Source organism: Narcine bancroftii, chromosome 7 (genome assembly GCF_036971445.1).
Source record: "Narcine bancroftii isolate sNarBan1 chromosome 7, sNarBan1.hap1, whole genome shotgun sequence".
In the NCBI taxonomy this organism is placed as follows: domain Eukaryota; kingdom Metazoa; phylum Chordata; class Chondrichthyes; order Torpediniformes; family Narcinidae; genus Narcine; species Narcine bancroftii.
The window spans coordinates 79,902,804-79,923,154 of NC_091475.1; the positions used below are offsets into that span (position 1 = coordinate 79,902,804).

At 42.7% G+C, this 20,351-nt stretch overlaps 1 protein-coding gene across 3 annotated transcripts in view; it reads left to right on the forward strand.

Annotated features, from left to right (window-relative positions):
• The window catches only part of fgf14 (fibroblast growth factor 14), a 502,771-nt gene that overhangs the window by 324,554 nt on the left and 157,866 nt on the right, over window positions 1-20,351 (forward strand). Inside the window, exon 2 of one of the 3 annotated variants that reach the window (XM_069890480.1) lies at window positions 6,844-6,849. The exons of the other annotated variants lie outside the window; for them this stretch is intronic. Within the exon in view, the coding sequence (XP_069746581.1) occupies window positions 6,844-6,849 (6 nt within the window). The remainder of the gene's footprint in view (window positions 1-6,843; window positions 6,850-20,351) is intronic. 3 annotated transcript variants of the gene reach the window in all.

The window sequence follows — 20,351 nt, forward strand, 5'->3', positions numbered from 1 at the left end:
GAAACCTTTCAGTTGTTGCCCATAGAATGTTCTATTTATTTTGTGCCAGTATCTGTATAAACCCTATCGTTCTAAATTGAATTACTTCACCTTAAAAAGTGATTAGGCAGTTACTCTTCATGTTGCTTTTGCTTATATTTGGACTTGTTCCAAATCTTTTATATTTGTGACTTTTGATTGTAAACTTAAAATCTCCTCTGGACTCGCAGGAGGATTAGTTCACCATAACGATATCTAGAACTATCTGAGCAAACGAATTATGACAAATGATTTCCGTGCACAGAATACTTACCTTGTGGAAAACATGATACAGCAATAAGCAGTTCAAATTCTCCCGAGTGTCATATTGCTGGTCAGATAGATTGGATATGGAGGATGTGCCCAGTGTCCAGAGAGTAAAGACCAACAAAGTGCTTGGTCTACAAATGGGTCCATCACCTCCATCCATATGGTGTAAACAACAGGATCTTTCGGCATAGGATCAGGCCTTTCAGCCCATTATGCCTGTGTTGCCTCATTGGCTGTTGCAGTTAAGCCCAATTCCCCTGTCTTTTCCCTGAAGCATCAACAAAGATTTCCCTTCATGCATATCCTATTCCCACTTTAATCTTCTCTGGATCCACTTCCACCGCCCTCTCATATTGCACAAGCCATGGTGATTCACTGTGTTCTCTCCCCTCTGGTTCTTTTCCCCCATCACCTTCTCCCTGTGTCCTCTGGGGGCAGTCTCTCCTAATTTACTGCAGCAAAGCCCCTCCTGCTTTTGAACACCAACCATTAAATCTCCAGACCTCCACCTAATATAAAGCTCCAGTTTTTAATTTCCTATTTGAAAGAAGACAGGCATTCAAAGTTTTTAAAAAAAACCTCATGATAATTTCTGACAAATTTGCAGTTTGCGACATGCTTGGCCATCGTTTAGCGATGGGGTTTCAAGGACCCCAAGGGGTTCCAGTCCCTTGAGATGGCTTGAAATTGTTTGTTCCTGTGAAGCTCTGCTGGAGTTCTGGGAGCATCAAATGTTTTGCTCTTTTTTGCAATGTCAGGAAGGTCAAACCATGTAGCTGAAAGATGTGATAAAGCCTTGTTTTTCTACAGTACTCATCACAATCTCAGATTCTAAAGAATTTCAGAGCAATGTTTCTGCTCTGTTTCAGTCACTGTGGTAAAAGGAAGAACATTCCTGGCAGGAAAGTTCACAGTTGAGATAGATTTCTACTGCAGTGATTTCCCTGTGCTGCCAGGAGTTGAGAGGAATGAAAGAGGATCTCATTGGGAAGCACAAAATCTCACCAAGGCTGATGCTGAGAAGCTGCTTCCTCTTGCAGGAAGCTTGAGAACTCTGGGTTAAGGGGTCTTAATTTCAGATTGGAATGTCTTAAATTTCTCCAGTCGGAGGATTGCAAATTCTTGCAATTGTCTTGGCCGGAAGCTTGGTGGTCAGTCATTAAGAACATTCAGGGCTGGATTGGTAGATTTTCTGTGGGAATCAGGTGAGATATGAGGCTAGATACAGGGTTGGCTATGATGATATTGAATTGTGGATTGGGCTTGAAGGAGTAAATCAACTACAACCACTTGGTATTTTCTCCAAATGTGGTCGTTAGTTCCCTAGTTCTGTTCAGAAGCCATCAATGAAGCTCTGATCTTTCCATTTCGCTCGTGTCCATATAATTTTCTTGCATTCCAAGATGTTCTGCATAAAGAAAGATTTCACTTTCTCCAACACCACCATACACCTAAAAACTACACATCAATTAAATATTTTTGAATTGTAGTTGCTGCTGTAGAGTAGGATTTGTGGTGACCAGGATATGTGCACAGCAAGATCCTGCATAGAAATCAGTTAATCATTCTGTTAAGGGAGAAATATTGTGCCCAGGATCCAAGGAGCACTTCCCTGCCCGTCTTGGAAACAGAGCTGAAGTGAGGCAGCTAATAGTACCACAGCCTCATAGCACCAGTGCGCCGGGTTCAATCCCAACCTCCAAAGATGTGCATGTGGAGTTTGCACATTCTCTCTGTGACCGCGCGGGTTCCCCCCCCCCACCCCACCTCTGTGTCTCTGATTTCCTCCCACATCCCAAAGACGTGCATGCTAAAAGGTTAGTTGTTTGCTGTAAATAGCTTCTGGTGTGTAGATCAGTGAGAGAACCTGAGAGAAGTTGATGGGGATGTGGAAAGAATAAAATGGGGCTGGAGTAAATTGCAGCCTGATGGTCAGCACAGACTCGGTGGGCTGAAGAACCATGATCAATAACTCTATAAACAGAGAATTTTGTGTGCGATTGAGAGGACAGGTGAAGCTTCAGTTCAGCATCTCCTCCTGAGAATGGACCCTAACAATGGAGCACTCCCTCAATGCTGCCCTTCCACTTCACCAGCATTCCCTCAGCACTGCCATTCAAAAGTGTAGCACTCTCTCAGATCTGCCCCTGTCCAAGTGCAGCTGTGTCCAATCCTTCCCCTCCTTCTGTACTGCATTCCTCAGTAACAATTGCCCAGTACAGGCCTTTCCAAAAGTGGCCAACTCCCCCCCCCCCTCCCCACCACCCGATTGGTGTTTATCGTTCCAGCAGTGTGCAACTTCTTTCCTTCTGTCTTTCCAATCCCTCCCACGGTGGAACGCTCCCTCAGTACTGCCCCTCCCATGGTGGGACGCTCCCTCAGTAAGCAAGAGGGGTTTTGCTGCAGTAAATTAGGAGAGACTGCCCCCATTGACCAGAGGACACAGGGAGAAGATGATGGGGGGAAAAGAACCAGAGGGGAGAGAACACAATGAATCACCAAAGCTTGTGCGATATGAGAGGGGGGTGGAAGTGGATCCAGAGAAGATTCAAGCAGGAATAGGATATGCATGAAGGGAAATATTTGTTGATGCTGCTCCCTCAGTGTTATTCCATCAATGCTCCTCTAACTGGACCTCATCTCCTCTCAGAGAATGTCAATGCAGGTAATGCTCTGGTGATGTTGTTGGATGAAGATGGAATTTTAACTGCTTTCGATGGGCTTTGACAGTTCAAGGTTACTCTTCATAGGAAATTAATCCATGTTATTTCACCTTGAACATCAATCCATAGCTTGCTTTTTCCCCTAAAATTTGGATAAAATGTGTGCAATTCCAAAGATAATGAAAATAGGTAAAATAATTCCAGATTGAATTTAAACAGAAAAAATCTCTTCGAATCCGAACCATTTTCGAATTTCACCTTACAGATTCAGTCAGTAATTATTCTTTGGCACCAGAATATGATTTTAAAAAGTCAAATTAAACTGTAGCTGCAGAATGTTTGATGTTTTGTGACAAGTGTTAATTTAATTCACACCATTCAGGAACACTGTGTGTATAGCATTTTAATTTTTGAAAAGTGAAGGACTGGGCTAGAGTTTTCATTGCATGACATTGTCTGGGTGGGATGGGAACAAATGAGGATGCACCCAATATAGAATGCCTGAAAGGTTGCAGGAAAGATAAGGTAGTTGTATTTCCTTGAGAATTAAATGTGGAAATCCAGATTGTAAATTAGCTGTCCTTCCATCTATTTGATGTGCTGCCTCAATAGGGGTAGCCAACATCGTAAAAAATCACTAACACCCTGGTCACATTCTCCACTGCTACCTTCAGGAAGAAGGTACATAGTAAATGTCTGAAACCCAGTACCACTAGGTTCAAAAACAGTTTTTATCCAACAGCTATCAGGCTCTTGAACTTCCCTGTACTACCTTAACCTCAAATTTCAACTAATCCAGGACCAATAAAATTATCTGCCCCATTAAAACATAATTTTTTGCACTAACTCCAACTGTGAATATTTATTTATGAATCTTTTGACATTTATTACTTTTTTCTGGCTCATGAGGGCTTTGGTAATTTAATCTATTCTGCTGGTGTATCTTACACAACTGTGGCTACAGCAAGTAAGAATTTCAGTGCATCTGTACATTGTACTTGTAGTATGATCAGTTTATTGCCATATACATAAACTAGGAATTGAAGATTCCTAGGAATAGGAATATGAAGATAGCCTGTGCATTTATCTGTTTAACATGCACTTAATGTTGCACTCCAAGAAGCACACGATACTTCACAAATCAACCAACTAATTCCAAAGGCATGGAAACCATGATGATTGGAGCTGATGGATTTGTTGCAGCCTTTGTCCGCCTTCACAGCCGTTGAGTTCAGAGTCACCTTGTCCGCCTGTTCCATCGTTGACAACTCGGTTGGATTGTTCTTTGTCAGGGACCTCACCTTCAACTGCCATGGTTGATCCTACCAAGAGCATAGCTCCAGGCAGCATTGCTCTCAGGATCACAGGACCACACAAACTTCTCCACCACAATGAATTGACAATCCACGGAAGACTGTGTGTGTGTGTGTGTGTGTGTGTGTGTGTGTGTGTGTGTGTGTGTGTGTGTTAGTTATACATATATATATATGGGGGGGGGGGGGGGTGGTTCCCACCATTTTCTGTTTGTATTTCACATTTCAAGCATTTTCTATTTTTTAAAAATTCTTAAGTGACAAAGTATATACAGAACAAAGGAGGATACTTTCAAAGAGCAAACCTTTAAACCTGAGTCTCCTACTCTTTCCCCATATCCCTGCAGAGTCTGTATACTTTGGACAACAGAAGGTGCAGATGAAAACTGAAGGGGCTGACAAGAGTCTGATCTTTCCCAAAGCAACTGTACCTCCCTTCCTCATGTTTTATCCCTCTTTACCATCCTCCCTCCCTTTACTTCCCTGAGCCGACTGACTCAGAATCAATTATTTGATTTACCTTTATTACATTTGTGGAGTGTAATGTCCTGATATTGCTTCACTGGAACAACATCACACAAAAACTGACAATGAGTCACACAAAGATGGGTAACAATAGAACTGGTCAAAGTCAAAGAGGGGATTTGAGGAAAGAAGCCCTGAGTTTGGGGCTTCAGTGAAAATTTACAAAATCTACTCAAAAGGATGATTTGTAAATGTTGCCTGTGACGACACTAAAAATATTTCTGAAGATCTTTCAGTTTGATAGTTCATCCTGCTCCTCTCACCCACAGACCCTGTCTTGGATTTCTAGCAACTGCAGTTTATCATTTTGATTTTCAGGTGTGTTTGGAGAGAAACTCTCCACTGGATAATCAGAAGTGGGGTTCAGGAGTGATGTGAAGGGAGTGTGGGTGTGAGAGATTTGCTATTTCCTTTTGAACACAGTAATTGAAACTAAGGTCATTAATGTTAAATGTGAAACTGATATACATTAGCTACTTGCCTTCATTAGTCAGAGCAATGATTTAAAAAAAATCTTTCCTTAGGCCACACTTTATTATGTGCATTCTAGTCACTGCGTTACAGGAAGGATGTGGAGGCTTTGGGGAGGGTGTAGAAGAGGTTCACCAGGATGCTGCCTGGATTAGAGGCTACGAGGTACAAGGGTAGATGGAACAAAACTTAAATTGTTTTCTCTGGAACATCAGAGACTGAGGGGAGACCTGACAGAAGATTTTAAAATTATGAAAGGGAAGATAGAGTCTTTTTCCTAAGATGGAAATATCCAATACTGGAGGACATTGTTTTAAGGTGAGAGGGGGAACATTTGAAGGATATTTATGAGTTGTGCTTTATAACAGAGTGGAACAGGCTGCCAGGAAGGTAGGAGAAATAAATACAATAGCAACATTTAAGAGGCATTTGGACAGACACATGAACAGGCCAGGAATGGAGGGATATAGAGCAAATGTCAGTAAACAGAATTGTTTAATTTGGCATCATGGTTAGCACAGACATGGTGGGATGAATGGCCTGTTACTGTGCTTTATTCCTCTGTGTTTTCTATGTTTTAATGTATAGATAATGGATGGGACCCATAGTTTATTTCTGACCCAAGTTCTGATGTTTGACAGCTACCTTTAACAACCTTACTGGTTTCTTGATTTTTTTTTAATTGTCAGTTATGTTTTTTAAATAAACAGGAAGTGTTGGAAATCCTTAGCAGGCCAGGCAGCACCCATGGGGAGAGAAGCAAAGAGTTCACATTTCAAATTGATGACTGTTATTCTTGAACTGAGAGATGCTGAACTTCAAGATTATGTGCCTACTACTGCCTGAAGGTAGCAGTAAGAAGAGGTGGGGGGGGGGGGGTGGGGCGTGTCCCTTTATAGTGTTGCAGTCTTCGAGACAGTGCCTCGTGAAGGTTCAGAGAAGGAAGAAGGCTGATGTATTGTTGCCAACACCCGTTTTCCAAGAACACCTGGGAGCAGTGCCTCCATCTTCTATTGGAATTCACTCCCAGATTAGAAGGCAGCAAATTGCACTAATTGAAAGCAAACTTTCACAACTTAATCAGTGGAGTTCTTGGTTCAGCTCACAGACCCAGTAATGATTGCAGGCCCCTTCTGAATCTGCCTGGTAGAGTGTTGTGGTTTCACCTGTCTCAGGAAGTACCATAAATGTTGCAATGACATCTGAAGATTCCCTTCCCTCCTTGTAATTTGGCCCCACTTAGACCAGCCCTAATACCAGCCTCAGGTGGCTCACTGCTGTGTAGAATCGCTACCCCTGATGCATTTTCCTATTGCTTGCAGCATCTACATTGAGCCACATTCCCCTGAACTTGTAGGACTTCTGCAGAACAACGCAGCAGGTTGAGCTCCCTCCTTGCAACTCCAGTGACCCAGGTCCGAACCCCACCTCCAGCACTGTCTGTGTGGAGTTTAAAAATCCTCCCAGAAAGCATGTGCGTTTCCCCCGGATTCTCCAGTTTCCTGCCACACCCTCCCAGAAGATGTGCAACTAAGTAGAGCATTTAGGAGCTGTAAATCACCCTGTGTGCTGACAAGGGGAAGAACCTGGTGGAGGGTGGTGCAAATTAATGGAAATGTGGGGAGAATGAAGTGGATTAGGTAAGATCTGTGTAAATAGGTGGTTGATGGCCAGCATGGATTTGATGGATGGTAATGGCTCTATGATTCAAACTTACCTTTATCTCTACAAACATTTGCCTATTTGAATTTTTGAATCAAAGGCACGTCCTGGTTTTCTGCATTGGAGATGTAGAGCAGTCCAGGTGACCACTTTGCTGACAATGGCTGTCTCAAGTTCTATGTTGGAGGCCCTTCTAAATCCCTCCCCATTCCCACTCTTGCCTGTCTGTACTTGGCCTCCTCCCTGACTTGGGGGAGGCTAAATGCAAACTAGAGGAACGACACCTCATGTGGTACCTGAGCAGTCTACAATCTAATGGACACCTTAATTTCTTTCTTTCTCCACCTGATCCAGGTCTTCTTATGTAGCAGCTTTTGTCCAACCCCTCTCATCCATTTCCTTTCCCCTAACTCATGGCTTTATCTGCCCACACTCTCCTCCCACTGGTTCTCGACTGGAAGTGTTGGCAATCCATTTACTCCTGACCACTTGACTTCCTCCAAGTTTGTTATTAGCTCTAGATGTTTGTATAGTAGAGGAATTGAGGGTTATGGGGAACAGGTAGGTAGGTGGAGCTGATCTGGTCAGATCAGCATGAACGACAGAGCAGGATTGATGGGCCAGATAGCTGACTTTTGCTCCTATGTTCAGGTTCCTCCGTCTGTATGTCTCCGGTCTTTACCTCCTTCCCCACATTCTGTGCCAGCGTCGAACATACTTAACAAGAAAGACTAAATCTTGGAATTATACAGCTTTTAGCCCTCTGGACACTGAAGGAGCTCTCCAGTTTACCTAAATCCCTGATGTTGGGTTCTCAGCCCTTGATGTCGAATGTCTGTGGCTTTCCATGGATGCTGCCTGACCTGCTGAGTTGCCCAGTGCTTTGTGTGTTGCTCCATTTAAATGCACCACTCCCCCCACCACCTTCTACAACTTTCCTTTCTCCAGTACTTCTCCAATTTGCTGTCAGAAAGTAGATATTGAACCATCTTCCACTGCGCTGAATATGAGTAGTTCACAAAAACCTCAACAGTAGTTGTCAAAATATGTGCACCTTCCCAATTTTATCAATTCAATGGTAATACTTACAATACCTAAAATAATACTGGCCCCAGACTGAGAGATTGTTTCATTGAACACCTTCGCTCTGCTGCCACAGTAAGGACCTCTCAGTGGCCAACCATTTCAATTCTAATCACCATTGCCACACCAATATGTCTGTCTACGGCCTCATGCACTGTTGAATTGAAGCCACCCACAAATTGGAGGAGCAACACCTTATATTCTGTCTGGGTAGTTTCCAACCAGGCGGCATCAATATCGTTTTCTGTAAAGCCCCTCCCCCACATCGTTATCTTTCCCTACCCCTTTGACTCCTTTCCTCCAGCTCCCTTCCCCTTTCTTCTATCAGAGAGCTTCCCTTCTTAGCCCACTCCCCCTATCACTTCCCAGCTTCTTCTACCCTCCCACCTGTATCCATCTATGACTTCTTGCCTGTTAGCCTGCGCTCCTCCCCCTCCCTCCTTCCCCCCCCCCACCCCCCCCCCCCCCCATCTGACATCAGATGGCTGCCTGTTTCCCAATGAAGGGCTCAGGCCTGAAACATTGGTTACCTTTTACCTCCTGTGGGTGCTGCGTGACCTACTGAGTTTCTCCCGCACATTTAGAGACTGCACTGACCGTATAAGTGCTGCCTGTTAGGTTCTTTAACAGAACTATCCAATTGACCTTAGCATCAATGAGTGAATTCGCCATCAACTGGAAACAAATGCTCGCTCAGAAGCATCCTTTATTCTTACAGCGTTGTCTTGAAGAATTCATTAGCTATTTTGCTTTTTGTACTATCTGACAGGATTGCTTTGAGCAGAATCTTCAGACAATTGTAGACATTATTATCCCTTTCCAGCCATTATTTCAACAATACTGCTTTTAAAGTACCGGTAGTTATTACAATGAGAATCTCAGGAGTCAAAGCTTGCGTTGGCTTAAATAGCAGTCGGACAGAATCCAGCGTTAGGGAATGCACAACGGGCAGTGTGGGTGTTAATTGTTTGCAGGATTTGTCACTGTTGAAGATTAATATCCCAGCCCATTGTGCAAAAGGTTGCTTGTTTGCTCAGTTCTACAAAACCAATTTCAAAACATTCTGGCACAAACCCAAGACTAGCCTGGTTCAGGTCAGTGGACTTGATTGACGGGTGTGAGTGCAACCTTTAAGAAGAATGTTTGATTGGCTACAGTCCTCTCTGAGAGATGGTCTGATGTCTGCACTCTACAGAGACTGCTGCTGGGTTTCAGTCACTCAACAATCTTGCAACACCATTAACATAGCAAGAGCCCCACCAAGGGGTTCCAGGAGTCTAATCAAAAGGAAATTGGCACTGAATCACATATTAGGGTGAATAGCCATGAAGTAATTTTTTTGGGATGTTCCTGCCAGAACTGAGAATATTAGAAAGACAGTGACTGAGGAGGGTGGGGGGAGGGGAGGGAGGGGGGTTGGTAGAACTTGGAGCCTCAGTGGCAAATGACATGGCTGTCAGTCAATTCAGGAATGAGCAGGAGGCCAGAATTGGGGAAACAGGAGCCATTAAATGAGTGCAGGGCCATAAGATGTAGGAGCAGAATTAGACTATTCAGTCCATCAAGTCTGCGCCGCAATTCCATCACGACTTGTTTACTTTTTTCCTTTCAACCCCATTCTCCTGGGTTCTCCTCATAATCTTTGACACCCTTAGTAATCAAACACCTATTAACCTCTACCTTAAATCTACCCAATGATTTGGCCTAACAGCCATCTGTGGGAACAAATACCTTAGATTCACCACCCTCTGGCTGAAGAAATTTCTCCTCATCCCTGTTCGTGAGGAACGTCCTTTTATTATGAGGCTTTGCCCTCTGGTCCTTGACTCTCGCACCACTAGAAACATCTCCATATCTGCTCTATCCAGCCCATTCAATATTCAGTCATTTTCAATGAAATTTCCCTCATCTTTGTAAATTCCAGCGAATACAGGCCCAGAGTCATCAAACATTCTTCATGCATTAATTCTCTCATCCCTTGAATTATTTTTGTGAACCTCCTTAAAGTTCAGATTTATTGGCAGAGTACATACATGACATTGCATACAATCCTGAGATTCTTCTTTGTGCTAGCCAGACAGAATTTTGGTAGTGCAAAAAACCATGCTCGAGAGACGATACTTACACAAAAGAAAGAGATGTAAACAAAGAAAGAAATGTAAAGAAATTATGCAATACAGAAAATAAATATTTGATAATAAATAATGTGCGAAGTAAGAGTCCTTAAATGAGTCTCTGATTGAGTTTGTTGTTGAGGGACAGCAGTTGTTCCTGAACCTGGTGGTACAAATCTGTGGCATTTGTACCTCTTTGCATGTTTTGGGTGGTGTGGATTCTTGATGATTGCCGTTGCTCTCTGACGGTAGCATTTCATGTAGATTTTCTCGATAAGTGGGAAGAGTTTTACCTGTGATGCACTGGTCTGTGCCCACAACCTTTTACAGGATTCTCCGCTCAGAGGTATTGGTGCCCCATTACCAGGCCATGATGCAGCCACTCAGCACACCTTCCACTACACATCTGTAAAAGTTTGCCAAGATTTTTGATGTCATACCAGACCTCTGCAAATTTCTCTGAAAGTAGAGGCACCGACGTGCTTTCTTCACAATGCCATCAGTGTGTTGTGTCCACGAAAAGTCCACTGAGGTAATGACTCCCAGGAATTTAAATATTTTCCAGCTCTAATTCCCCAATTATCACTGGATCATGCTCCTCTGGTTTTCTGTTCTTAAAGTCCACAGCCAGCTCCTTGATTTGGTGACATTGAATGCAAGGTTGTTGTTAATTCAGCCAAGTTTTCAGTCTCCCTTCTATATGCTAACCCATCACCTTTTTATATAAACAAACCACTATCATAAAAAACATCAGTAAATATATTGCCAATGCCAGCACATCCTTCCTTGGATACGAGGCCCAGACTGACAATACTACAAATGTGGTCTGACTAGTCATATAAAATCTTAGCATTACACCTTTGCCTTTATATTCTAGTCCTCTCGTAATGAATCTGAGCATTGCATTAGCCTTCCTTCTTACTGTATGTTAATCTGTCAGGAATCCTGCATGAGGACTCCCAAGTCCCTTTGGACCATTGTTTTCTGAACTCCCTCCCCATTTAGAAAATAGTCTATGCCTTTATTCCTTTGTCCAAAGTGCATGACAGCACTTAACACTATATTCCATCAACACTCCCTTGTGTAAAAGAACTAAGGTAAGGAATTGCTGGCCAGCACTGTGTCAGAACAGTCAAGCAATGGAGATTGGATGATGGAGTGATGGAGAATAATTGGAGATTTCAACAGGATGTGTTTTTTTAATTTTTAAAAGATGTATGATTGAAGGCCCATTCATCTTATGAAACCTGCGGCTCCCAATTAACTTACCTACCTCATATGATTCTCAGAGCTGGAGGAAACTGGAGCACCTGGAGAAAACTTACACAGGACACATGGGGAATGTGCAAACTCCAAATGTATAGACAGCAGCAGATTCGAACCCGGGTCACTGCCGCTGTAATAGCATTGCACTAATGTGTCGAGATGGAGAAGTTGCCACTGTTACAATGGAGATAATATGAAGTGATAGCTGGTGGACTGACGTATGGGCTGAAAGTCATCTCAGGGTTAAAGAATGACACCAAAGTTTTGAAGGTTCTAGCCTGTCCAACCAACAGCTTGGTTCCATGTTTGAGAGGTTCATTGAGAATGAGTCTGCAGTGTGTTCTGTCAGAAGCATTGCTTCATTTTTCAGGGAGTTTGAGGTGCACACATCAGTGCCTAGTAAGTTTCCCCACAGTAAAAGAGTGACCACACTTTAGAAGTATTCATTGGATGAAAAATGATTGTGGATATTTTGAAAGAGGTGTGAAAGATTCTATATAAATGCAGTTTCCTCTTGGGTCTTCACCAAAGGGAATATGAGGAAAAGGGGATATTCATCTCTCGTTTCACAGAGGTTGTCAACCTTTAAGTTGGAATTTGCAATCATCCATCTTACCACAGTGTTTATCTCCTTTATGTTCAGCATACCTCAGCAAACATTTTACAGAGTCTACTTAAGAAGATTTGTTATGATCTACTGCAAACAGAACTCATGATTAAAAATACAGCAAAGTCTCCTGTTAATAGCTGGGGAATTTCTTCAGCATAGCGCAGAGTGGTGCATCATTGCAAAGTTCAATGGATGTGCACGCAATGAATATGAGAATCACAATAGAGAGAAGTGTAGGCATGATTGACAAGAAAAACTTCCGCACAATGGACATTCCAGGACTTATTCAGCACAGTTGAAGGAAGACACCGGCAAAATAAGCATTGGATTGTATTTGGCAGTGAGCAATAATCTGCCAAAATATTTAATTCCCAATTAAATAAATTACTTAATTTGATCAGAATTAGTACTTGACCAAATTAATTGGAGCAACAACAAAAAAAATCTACCACTTGTCTGAAATGTTGACAAGATGCAAAGATTCCAAAGTGAATTTTCTATTTTACCCTCATTTCTGTTCCAAAAATAAATAAGAAATGATGGAAAAGCAATTTCTTGAAGACTATAAACTTGACCTGAGCTGTAAATTCTGGGTGTCATGGCAGAATACCAAAGTCGAGAGCTATTTTTGCTTGGCACTTCCTCTTTGGTTGAAAGCTGATTCAATACTTAATGAATCAAGTTTTGGAAAAAAAATATTTTATTTAAAAAGGTTGATTAAGAAAGAATTCCTTAGGGGTGGCACAGTTGGTGTAGCGGTTAGCACAACACCTTTACAGTGCCAGCGATTGGAACTGGATCGGGGTTCAAATCCTGAGCTGTCTATAAGAATTTTGTATGCCCTCCCCGTGTCTGTGTGGGTTTTCCCCGGAGCCCTGGTTTCCTCCAACTGTTCAAAATGTACTGGGGGTGTTGGTTAATGGGGTGTAAATTGAGGCACGGACTTGTGGGCCAAAACAGCCTGTTACTGTGCTATGTGTCTAAATGTAATTAATTGCTGGACCCTTTATCGTGTGGAGAGATCTCTACAGATCTCATGTGTCTGAAAGTAAAACAAAAAATATGGAAATACTCAACATACCACCCACTATCTATGGAGGGAGAAATTGAGTCAGGGATTCAGGGTGAATACCTTTCATTAAAAATAGAAAAATTTAGAAATAAAATTTCTTTTGAAGGGAAGGGGAAAGGGGCAGAGAGACAAAAGGAAGATTTGTGAATGGATGGAGACACGAGGTGGAAGTGCCTATTAGGAGAGTGGTGAAGGTGTATCTGGGTGCAAGATAACTAATATCTGAAGTAAGAGATATGAGGGCCTGTTGAACATATCCAGAACCTTTTGTTTTTCCATCAGGTTTTCAACTTCTTCAGTACTTTGGCATGGAAGAGATTTTATTGAACTCGGCCTCTGTTGTATTGAACCCTGTCCATTTGCAATATGATAATAAACTGAATTTAAGCATTAGTTAAAATATGATTGGTCATAATCCTAGGGAAGACCCAACTCTGGGCCTTGATATCCAATTGAGAGGCCAGACGTGACCCCAGTCTAATGTCTGGTCAGTACAATAGCTGTGACAGTGCGGCACTCTGTCACCACTGCACTAGGTTTTATGCTATATATCTTCATAATAGAAAGTTTAGATTTTGATCATGTTTATTGTCATATGCATTGTACAATGTATGCATGCACCAAAAATCTTACTTCCTGGAAACACACAGGTGTTTGCAAAAAAAAATAGTTCACTTAATTGAATTAAAAGAGACAATAAATACATCAGATAGACAATAAATACTCACAGTAATCCCAGTACCAAAAGTGACTAATGTTAGTGCAGACAGTTCTTTTGTGATGTCAGAGCAGTCCATGATTAGTGTAACAAGGGGAGGTTCAACAGCCTGATAACTGTTGAAATAAGACTGTTCCTAAGCCTCAAGGTGCTGGTCTTCAGGCTTCTGTATCTTCTTCCCAAGGGGACCAATAAGCAGAGGTTTTCTTGCATTTCTTAAGGAAGTGAGTGATTTATTTGGAAACTTAGGCCAATTTAGTTGAAACCCAAATTTTGAAACAGCTGGACGTGGCAACCTTTCATAAGAATTAGTCTACTTTAGAAAAAAGATGACGAGTTCAAAAATATTTACTTTGCTTTGAACAAGAAGATATTGGCTTGAAGTTTACAAAGTTCTTCCAGAGTTTGACAGGCTCATTGAAGAGAGGGTGTTTCCCCTGACTCAGGAATCTCAGGGTAATGGATTGGACAATTTAAGGCAGAGATGAGGAGCAATTTCCTTTGTGCATAGGGCAGTGAATTTTTGGAATTCTCCAACTGAGAGGATTGTAGATGCTGAGAGTTGAGTTCATTCACAAAACAATAGATAACTGGAAATTAAAGGGATTGTGGTAAGTGGACAGGAAAATAGAGTGAGGAAAAAGATTGACCACGACTGACGAAAGGTGAAACAGACTGCAAAAGTGGAGTAGCCTTCTCCTGTTCTCTCTTAGTCCTTCTGTTCTTTTCAAGCCTTTCTGACGTGCTGAAAAGTGGAAAGACACTTGCTTGTTCTTCTAATTATTGTCAGGTTATGCTTAAGTTCCTCAGTAACTGCTTTGTCTCCTCATTCTCCAAAGCCACCTCTGGTCTCACTCAGATCTGTCTCCTGGGCTGGATGGTCTAATTTTGCTGTTAGTTTTATGGCCCTTTTCCCACTGGTCTGTTGCTAACCCCTGATTGTAACCGTTCCAGCATCAGCAGGCTTTGCTTTCAGTTGTCCAGGCTCCTGACTCTGGAATTCCCTCTCTAAACCTGCATGAGATCAGCTGGATTCAGTGACTACAGCTCAATGTTCAACCAGCAAAGCATATGAACAAGTTAAAGGACCTGCGGCTCTGTCCATCCTCTGCAACTGGATCCTCATCCTACTCTTCGGCAGACCACGGTCTTTGTGAATCAACAACATGACCTCTTCCTCTGACCCTCAACAGGGGAAACGCAAGGTGCATGCTCTATTCCCTATATGCCCATCACTGTGCAGCCAACTCAGTTCTACAAATTCACTGATGACACCAGTGTTGTTGCCTGAATAACAGGAAATGATGAGCCAGAATGGAGGAAGAGATCGAGAATTTGGTTGGGTGGTGCCAGAACTACAATCTTGCTCTCAGCATCACCAAAACCAAGCTTATGGCTGATTTTAGGAAGGGGAGTAAAAACACGCAGTGTTGATGGAGGAACTCAGCCGGTCTTGCAGAGCCCAGAGGAGGTAAAGACATGTTGCCGACATTTCAAGCCTGAGCCCTTCTTCAACGTATAAGCAAAAGAAATAGACAGTCATCTTAATTAGACTAGAGATTAAGGGTAAAGAAGGGGAGAGGGAGGTGTCCAGACCTAACAACCAAAAGGTTTTAATGGGTGAGAATTGATTTTGGCTCTGTGATAAGAGACAGAGTGAAAAGGGAAGGACGAGAGAGACAGAGCTGGGGGAAAGATGACAGTGGGAACAGGTTTCTGTTATCACATGAACATCGACTTCTCCGGTTTCCATTATCAAACAACACCTCATTTTCCATCTGAGCACCCTCCAACCGGATGGCAGTAACATCGACTTCTCCAGTTTCCATTATGTTGGTCTGCTACTTTAGGATGGGGAGGCAAGGGCACCACACACCTGTTAGCATTGATGAGAAGGAGGTGGAGCGAGTCAGAATCTTCAGTTCCTGGTGCTCCACATTTCAGAAAACCTTTCTTGGAGTCCACATTTCAAGGCGACTATGAAGAAGGAACACCAATGCCTGAGGAGATTTGGCATGTTGTCAGATACGCTATGAAATTTCTACAGGGGCACTGTGGGAAGCATATTGTCTGGTTGCATAACAGCCTGGTTTCGGCAATTCAGTGCCATGAAATGCCGAAGGAGGCAGAAATTACAAAGCTGAGTCCAACACAGGCTCTGACCTCCCATCCGTTAATGCATCTATTTGAGGCACTGCCTCAAGAAATCAACCAACATTATAAAAGACCTTGGTCACAACCTCTTCTCACTGCTACCATTGGACAGAAGGTACAGATGCCTGAACATCAGCATCTCCAGGTTCAAGAACAGCTGTTTTCCAACAGCTATTGGGCTCTCGGACCTACCCTTGTTCCACTCATCAAAGACTGCTCCAACACCATAAAAAAGATTGTCTACATGATTGCTGTCACTCCTTTAGCATTCAGATAGCTGTGAATATTTATTATCTATTTTTGTATATTTATCATCTTTTTAATTTGTATTTAGTAATTAATTGTTTTTAGTGGTTTTATAGTTGTTTCTTTTTAATCAAATACTTGTTCAGCTACAGCAAATAAGAATTTTGGTACATATGTACATTGTGCAATGCATGTGATAACAAACATTAGTATTACGGTTATTAAATCTCACTGCCTCATCAGCTCTCTGTTGTCCTTTAGGACCCTCCTGAAAAGCTACTCATTGGGCAAAGTTTTGGCCATTTGTTTAAACTTCTCCTCTGGCTTATTGACTTTTGTCTGCGAACTGTTTTGGCCATTTTCTCTTTAAAGGCACTATATAAATAAACTTGCCCTTCAGGCTCCGAAGCTTTGTCTGCCATCTTCCAGCTGCACTGTCTGTGTAAAAATTTTTTGGTGATGGGTTATAATCATGAGCATTGATGTAATTTTTTCCCATGATTTAGATATTTGGTAGATTGGATGGTTGAAATGGATGATGTTGATTGGATAGATGGATGTTGATTGTGTCTGGAAGCAGTGGCTGGACTTTAGATTTTGTGCAAGGATGACATTTTTACAATGCCTGAGTGATTTAACTAGTGGTGGATTAACCATTACGCTGAGCAGGCTTAAGCCTAGGGACCCGGCAGGAGCGGGAACATGGGGTCCCCGGCAGGAGTGAGGACGTTGAGCTTCCGGCAGGAGCGGGGACTTCGGGCTCTACAGTTCCTTGGACCCCAAAAGTTCAATTGCCCCCCCCTGCCCCCCCCAGCGTTTATTCACCCCCTTTCGATACCTGGCATTTTTCTAACCCCTTGGATAGTCCCATCAGCCCTTAGGGGTCTATATCAACCACTTTTGGAGATCCTTAATATTAGTTATTTAACATAACTTAATGTTACTTTATTCAAGAAAAGGTGGCGCAGGGGGGCCAAGGTCAGGGGGAGCCTTACTAAAGCCCAGCCTAGGGGGTCAGTTGGTAGTTAACCTTCCACTGGATTTAACTCTGTTAGCTGGGTGTCTGAGTCCAAAATGGCAATTGCCACAATCTTTATATTTTGTTTATTCCCAAGAAATGGTATATCTGGCATCATTGTTGCCCTTCACGAATTATCGCAGAGCTCAAGAGGACATTTCAGAGTCATGCTGACTGTCCAGGGTCAGCCCTGAAGGATATTAGTAAATTTTAAATTTAGACACGCAGCACAGTAACGCCCTTTCAGCCCATGAGCCTGTGCTGCCCCAATACACCAATTAATGCACAAACCCCATAGGTTTTAGGAGGGAGGGTGGGAGAAAACCAATAGAGGTCACGGGAGGGAACATACAAATTCCTTGCTGACAGGGTCGTGGGCACCGTAATCCATGTTGGTGCTGCACAATAGCTCAGCAAAATAAAATGTAAAGCACTCCTTCCGTCCGATAGCCTACAGGTCACCCTCGGACAAGGTGTAGGACTTGTTTAGCCTCCTAATCGGGGGTCACATGAGGCCCTGGATTGCAAATGATGGATGATTTTTATGAGCAGGTTCTACAAATTGGAATTTATGGTTGTAAAACTAAAAACTAAAAATCTGCTGATCAATGGCCAGGGTGATCTGTCCAGTTTGGACACTGCAACTGAAGAAGGCAACGGGAAACCACTTCAGTATTTTTCCCTTATATAATCATGCACCCTGACTCCGGTCTCAGCTCAAAGAGGGAGCCTTCACCGAAGGAGAACAGGGGAGGCAACAACTATAATTCAGAGGGTCAGAGATTGTTACGGTTGGAGAGACATGATCGCCCCCGCTGAACGGCAAGGCACCTGAATGAATGAACTGCTATGCAAACCGAGCCACCCGTGGGTTTCTGCAACAGTCCTGTTGGTTTGTGGCAGATGCTAACTTTTTAACTTCAGATTTATTTGTTCACTTGAATTATAATTCCTGATTTGTGTGGGATTCAGACTCGAGCCTCAACATCAACTGACCGATTTGGCCACAGCAATCTGGTAATTGTGACCTCTTTGCTACGGCAGTTAATACTTGCCAACTGCAGTCAGATTCCAATTTTAACAGACCCGGGTGTCAGGTGTTTTGCTTAAAAGGTCATCCATCAATGCTGGCCCATCCCAGTGTCAAAATAAATTGCCCAACAATTGGTGAAGCTCATTAGAATGGGACTGTCATCAGAACCTTTTGTTTACAGGAATATATTTTTTCCTGCTCTCTGCTAACCATCAACACAAGAGCATCTCAAGGCTGCCGGCACTATTCTCTGTACACACTTCATGGCTGTGTTGCCAAGTTCAGCTGCAACGCAGTCTGTACATTTACTGACAACTCTGCCTTTTCTGGCTGAATAATGGGAAATCATGAGTCAGAATCCAGGATGGAGGTGGAGAATCCGTTTGGGCGGTGCCAGAACAAAAAGAGCAGGAGGAACTCTGCAGGTCATGTGGCATCCATGGAAACCAATATAGGTAGTCGACATTTCAGGCCTGAGTCCTTCATCAGGGATGCGGCTGAGGCTTGAGGCAATGACTGCCTATTGCTTTCCATTGATGCCAGGTGACTTGCAAAGTTTCTCCAGCTCTTGCGTGTGTTGCACTGGTTATCCAGCTAACCGTGCCGCGAGACCCGGTTCTGTCGACTGTCGGTCACTCTCCCCATCACCATGTTTCCCCAAATGATGATCACCAGACAAGCAAAGGCAAATCTCTCTGTCCTTGCTGATCTCAGCACCGTGACACCATGACATTTTAACAGAATTATGTTTTGATGATTGTGATCTCATAGCATTATTGATGTCTCTTAATCAATGAAAGCCCATCTGAAAAGCAAGCCTGTTAGAAATCCTGCATACGAGCCATTCTCCACCTTTTCTTTGGCCCTGCTGAAAGTTTATGAGCCCCTTTTCTGTGAAGCAGTCAAGTTTAGTTGGTTTCTTCCTTATTTCTCTCCTACTGATGACATAAAAACATATGATTTCAGACTGTGCCCCCCCCCCCCCGCCCTCCTTGAGTGTGTTGTGGCCCACATTGAGAATGGCTGCTTTATATTCTATCATAGCTGAGGCTATTTTTTCACTCCTTAATTAATAGCAGATGAAATTTAATATGTAATATCAATAATGCTTATGAAATTATTAACTGGCTGCCTGATTTTGCAAGCTACAGGATCAAACACTATTATTGGAATGCCACATGCTGAAATTACACTCTTGTCCACCTGCATGAATATATGGTTATTCACTAAATCACAATGTCTTTCATTCATTTTTTCCCATGCCTGTGTTGTCTGTCCAGTGCATTTATTCCTCTGATCTTTGTGCAGTTTTGTTGTAGCTTCTCTCTGTGTTATGTGGGTTGTAGTAATAAACAAAGAGATCTCAACAAATTTTGAAGTGTTTTGTTTTTCTGAGCTAGAAATCACATTTTGAGCTAGAAATCTGCTTGCTTCGAAAATCTCTCCTTTTCACATTTTTCCAAATTCCGTTCAAAATTCCCAGACGGTACATGAAGGCATTTTCCCTTCTCTCCTCTCACCCTAACCCTGTTCTCTCCCTATTCCTTTACTATCTGTCCCGTTCCTCTCCCTATCCCCTTCACTCCCTGTTGGCCTGTGCTCCTCCCTCTTCCCCACATGTGTTCATTCGCACGTCTGCTTGATTTTCGATATTCCTGATGAAGGCTTTTGCCCGAAACGTTGGTTACCTTTTATTTCCTGTGGATGCTGCATGACCTGCTGAGTTTTCTCCATCATTTTTATGTATTGCACTTGACCCCAGGATCTGCAGACTTGCTTGTTGAATGCAATCTTGTCTGATGCTGCAGCTAACATTTGTACTGAACTTGGAAAGAAGTTTGAAGGAGGTAGAACACTCAGATTTAATTTAATGTTTTTAGTAAGTGCATCAATTTTTATTGTGCCAACATTGTGATTGAAGCCAAAGTTGTAAATTTAAAGCACAATGCATTCAAGCAGTGACATTTGTGACAGGATTAGATTTGAGAAACTTCTTGGCACATGGTTTGAAAAGATCTTCCTTGTGAATCTTTTCAGTTTGATCTCTTCTTGTCTGTCCCTCTGAAGAAAAACGAGTAATGTTAAAATCCAGTGATTCATGCTGATTCGTCGATG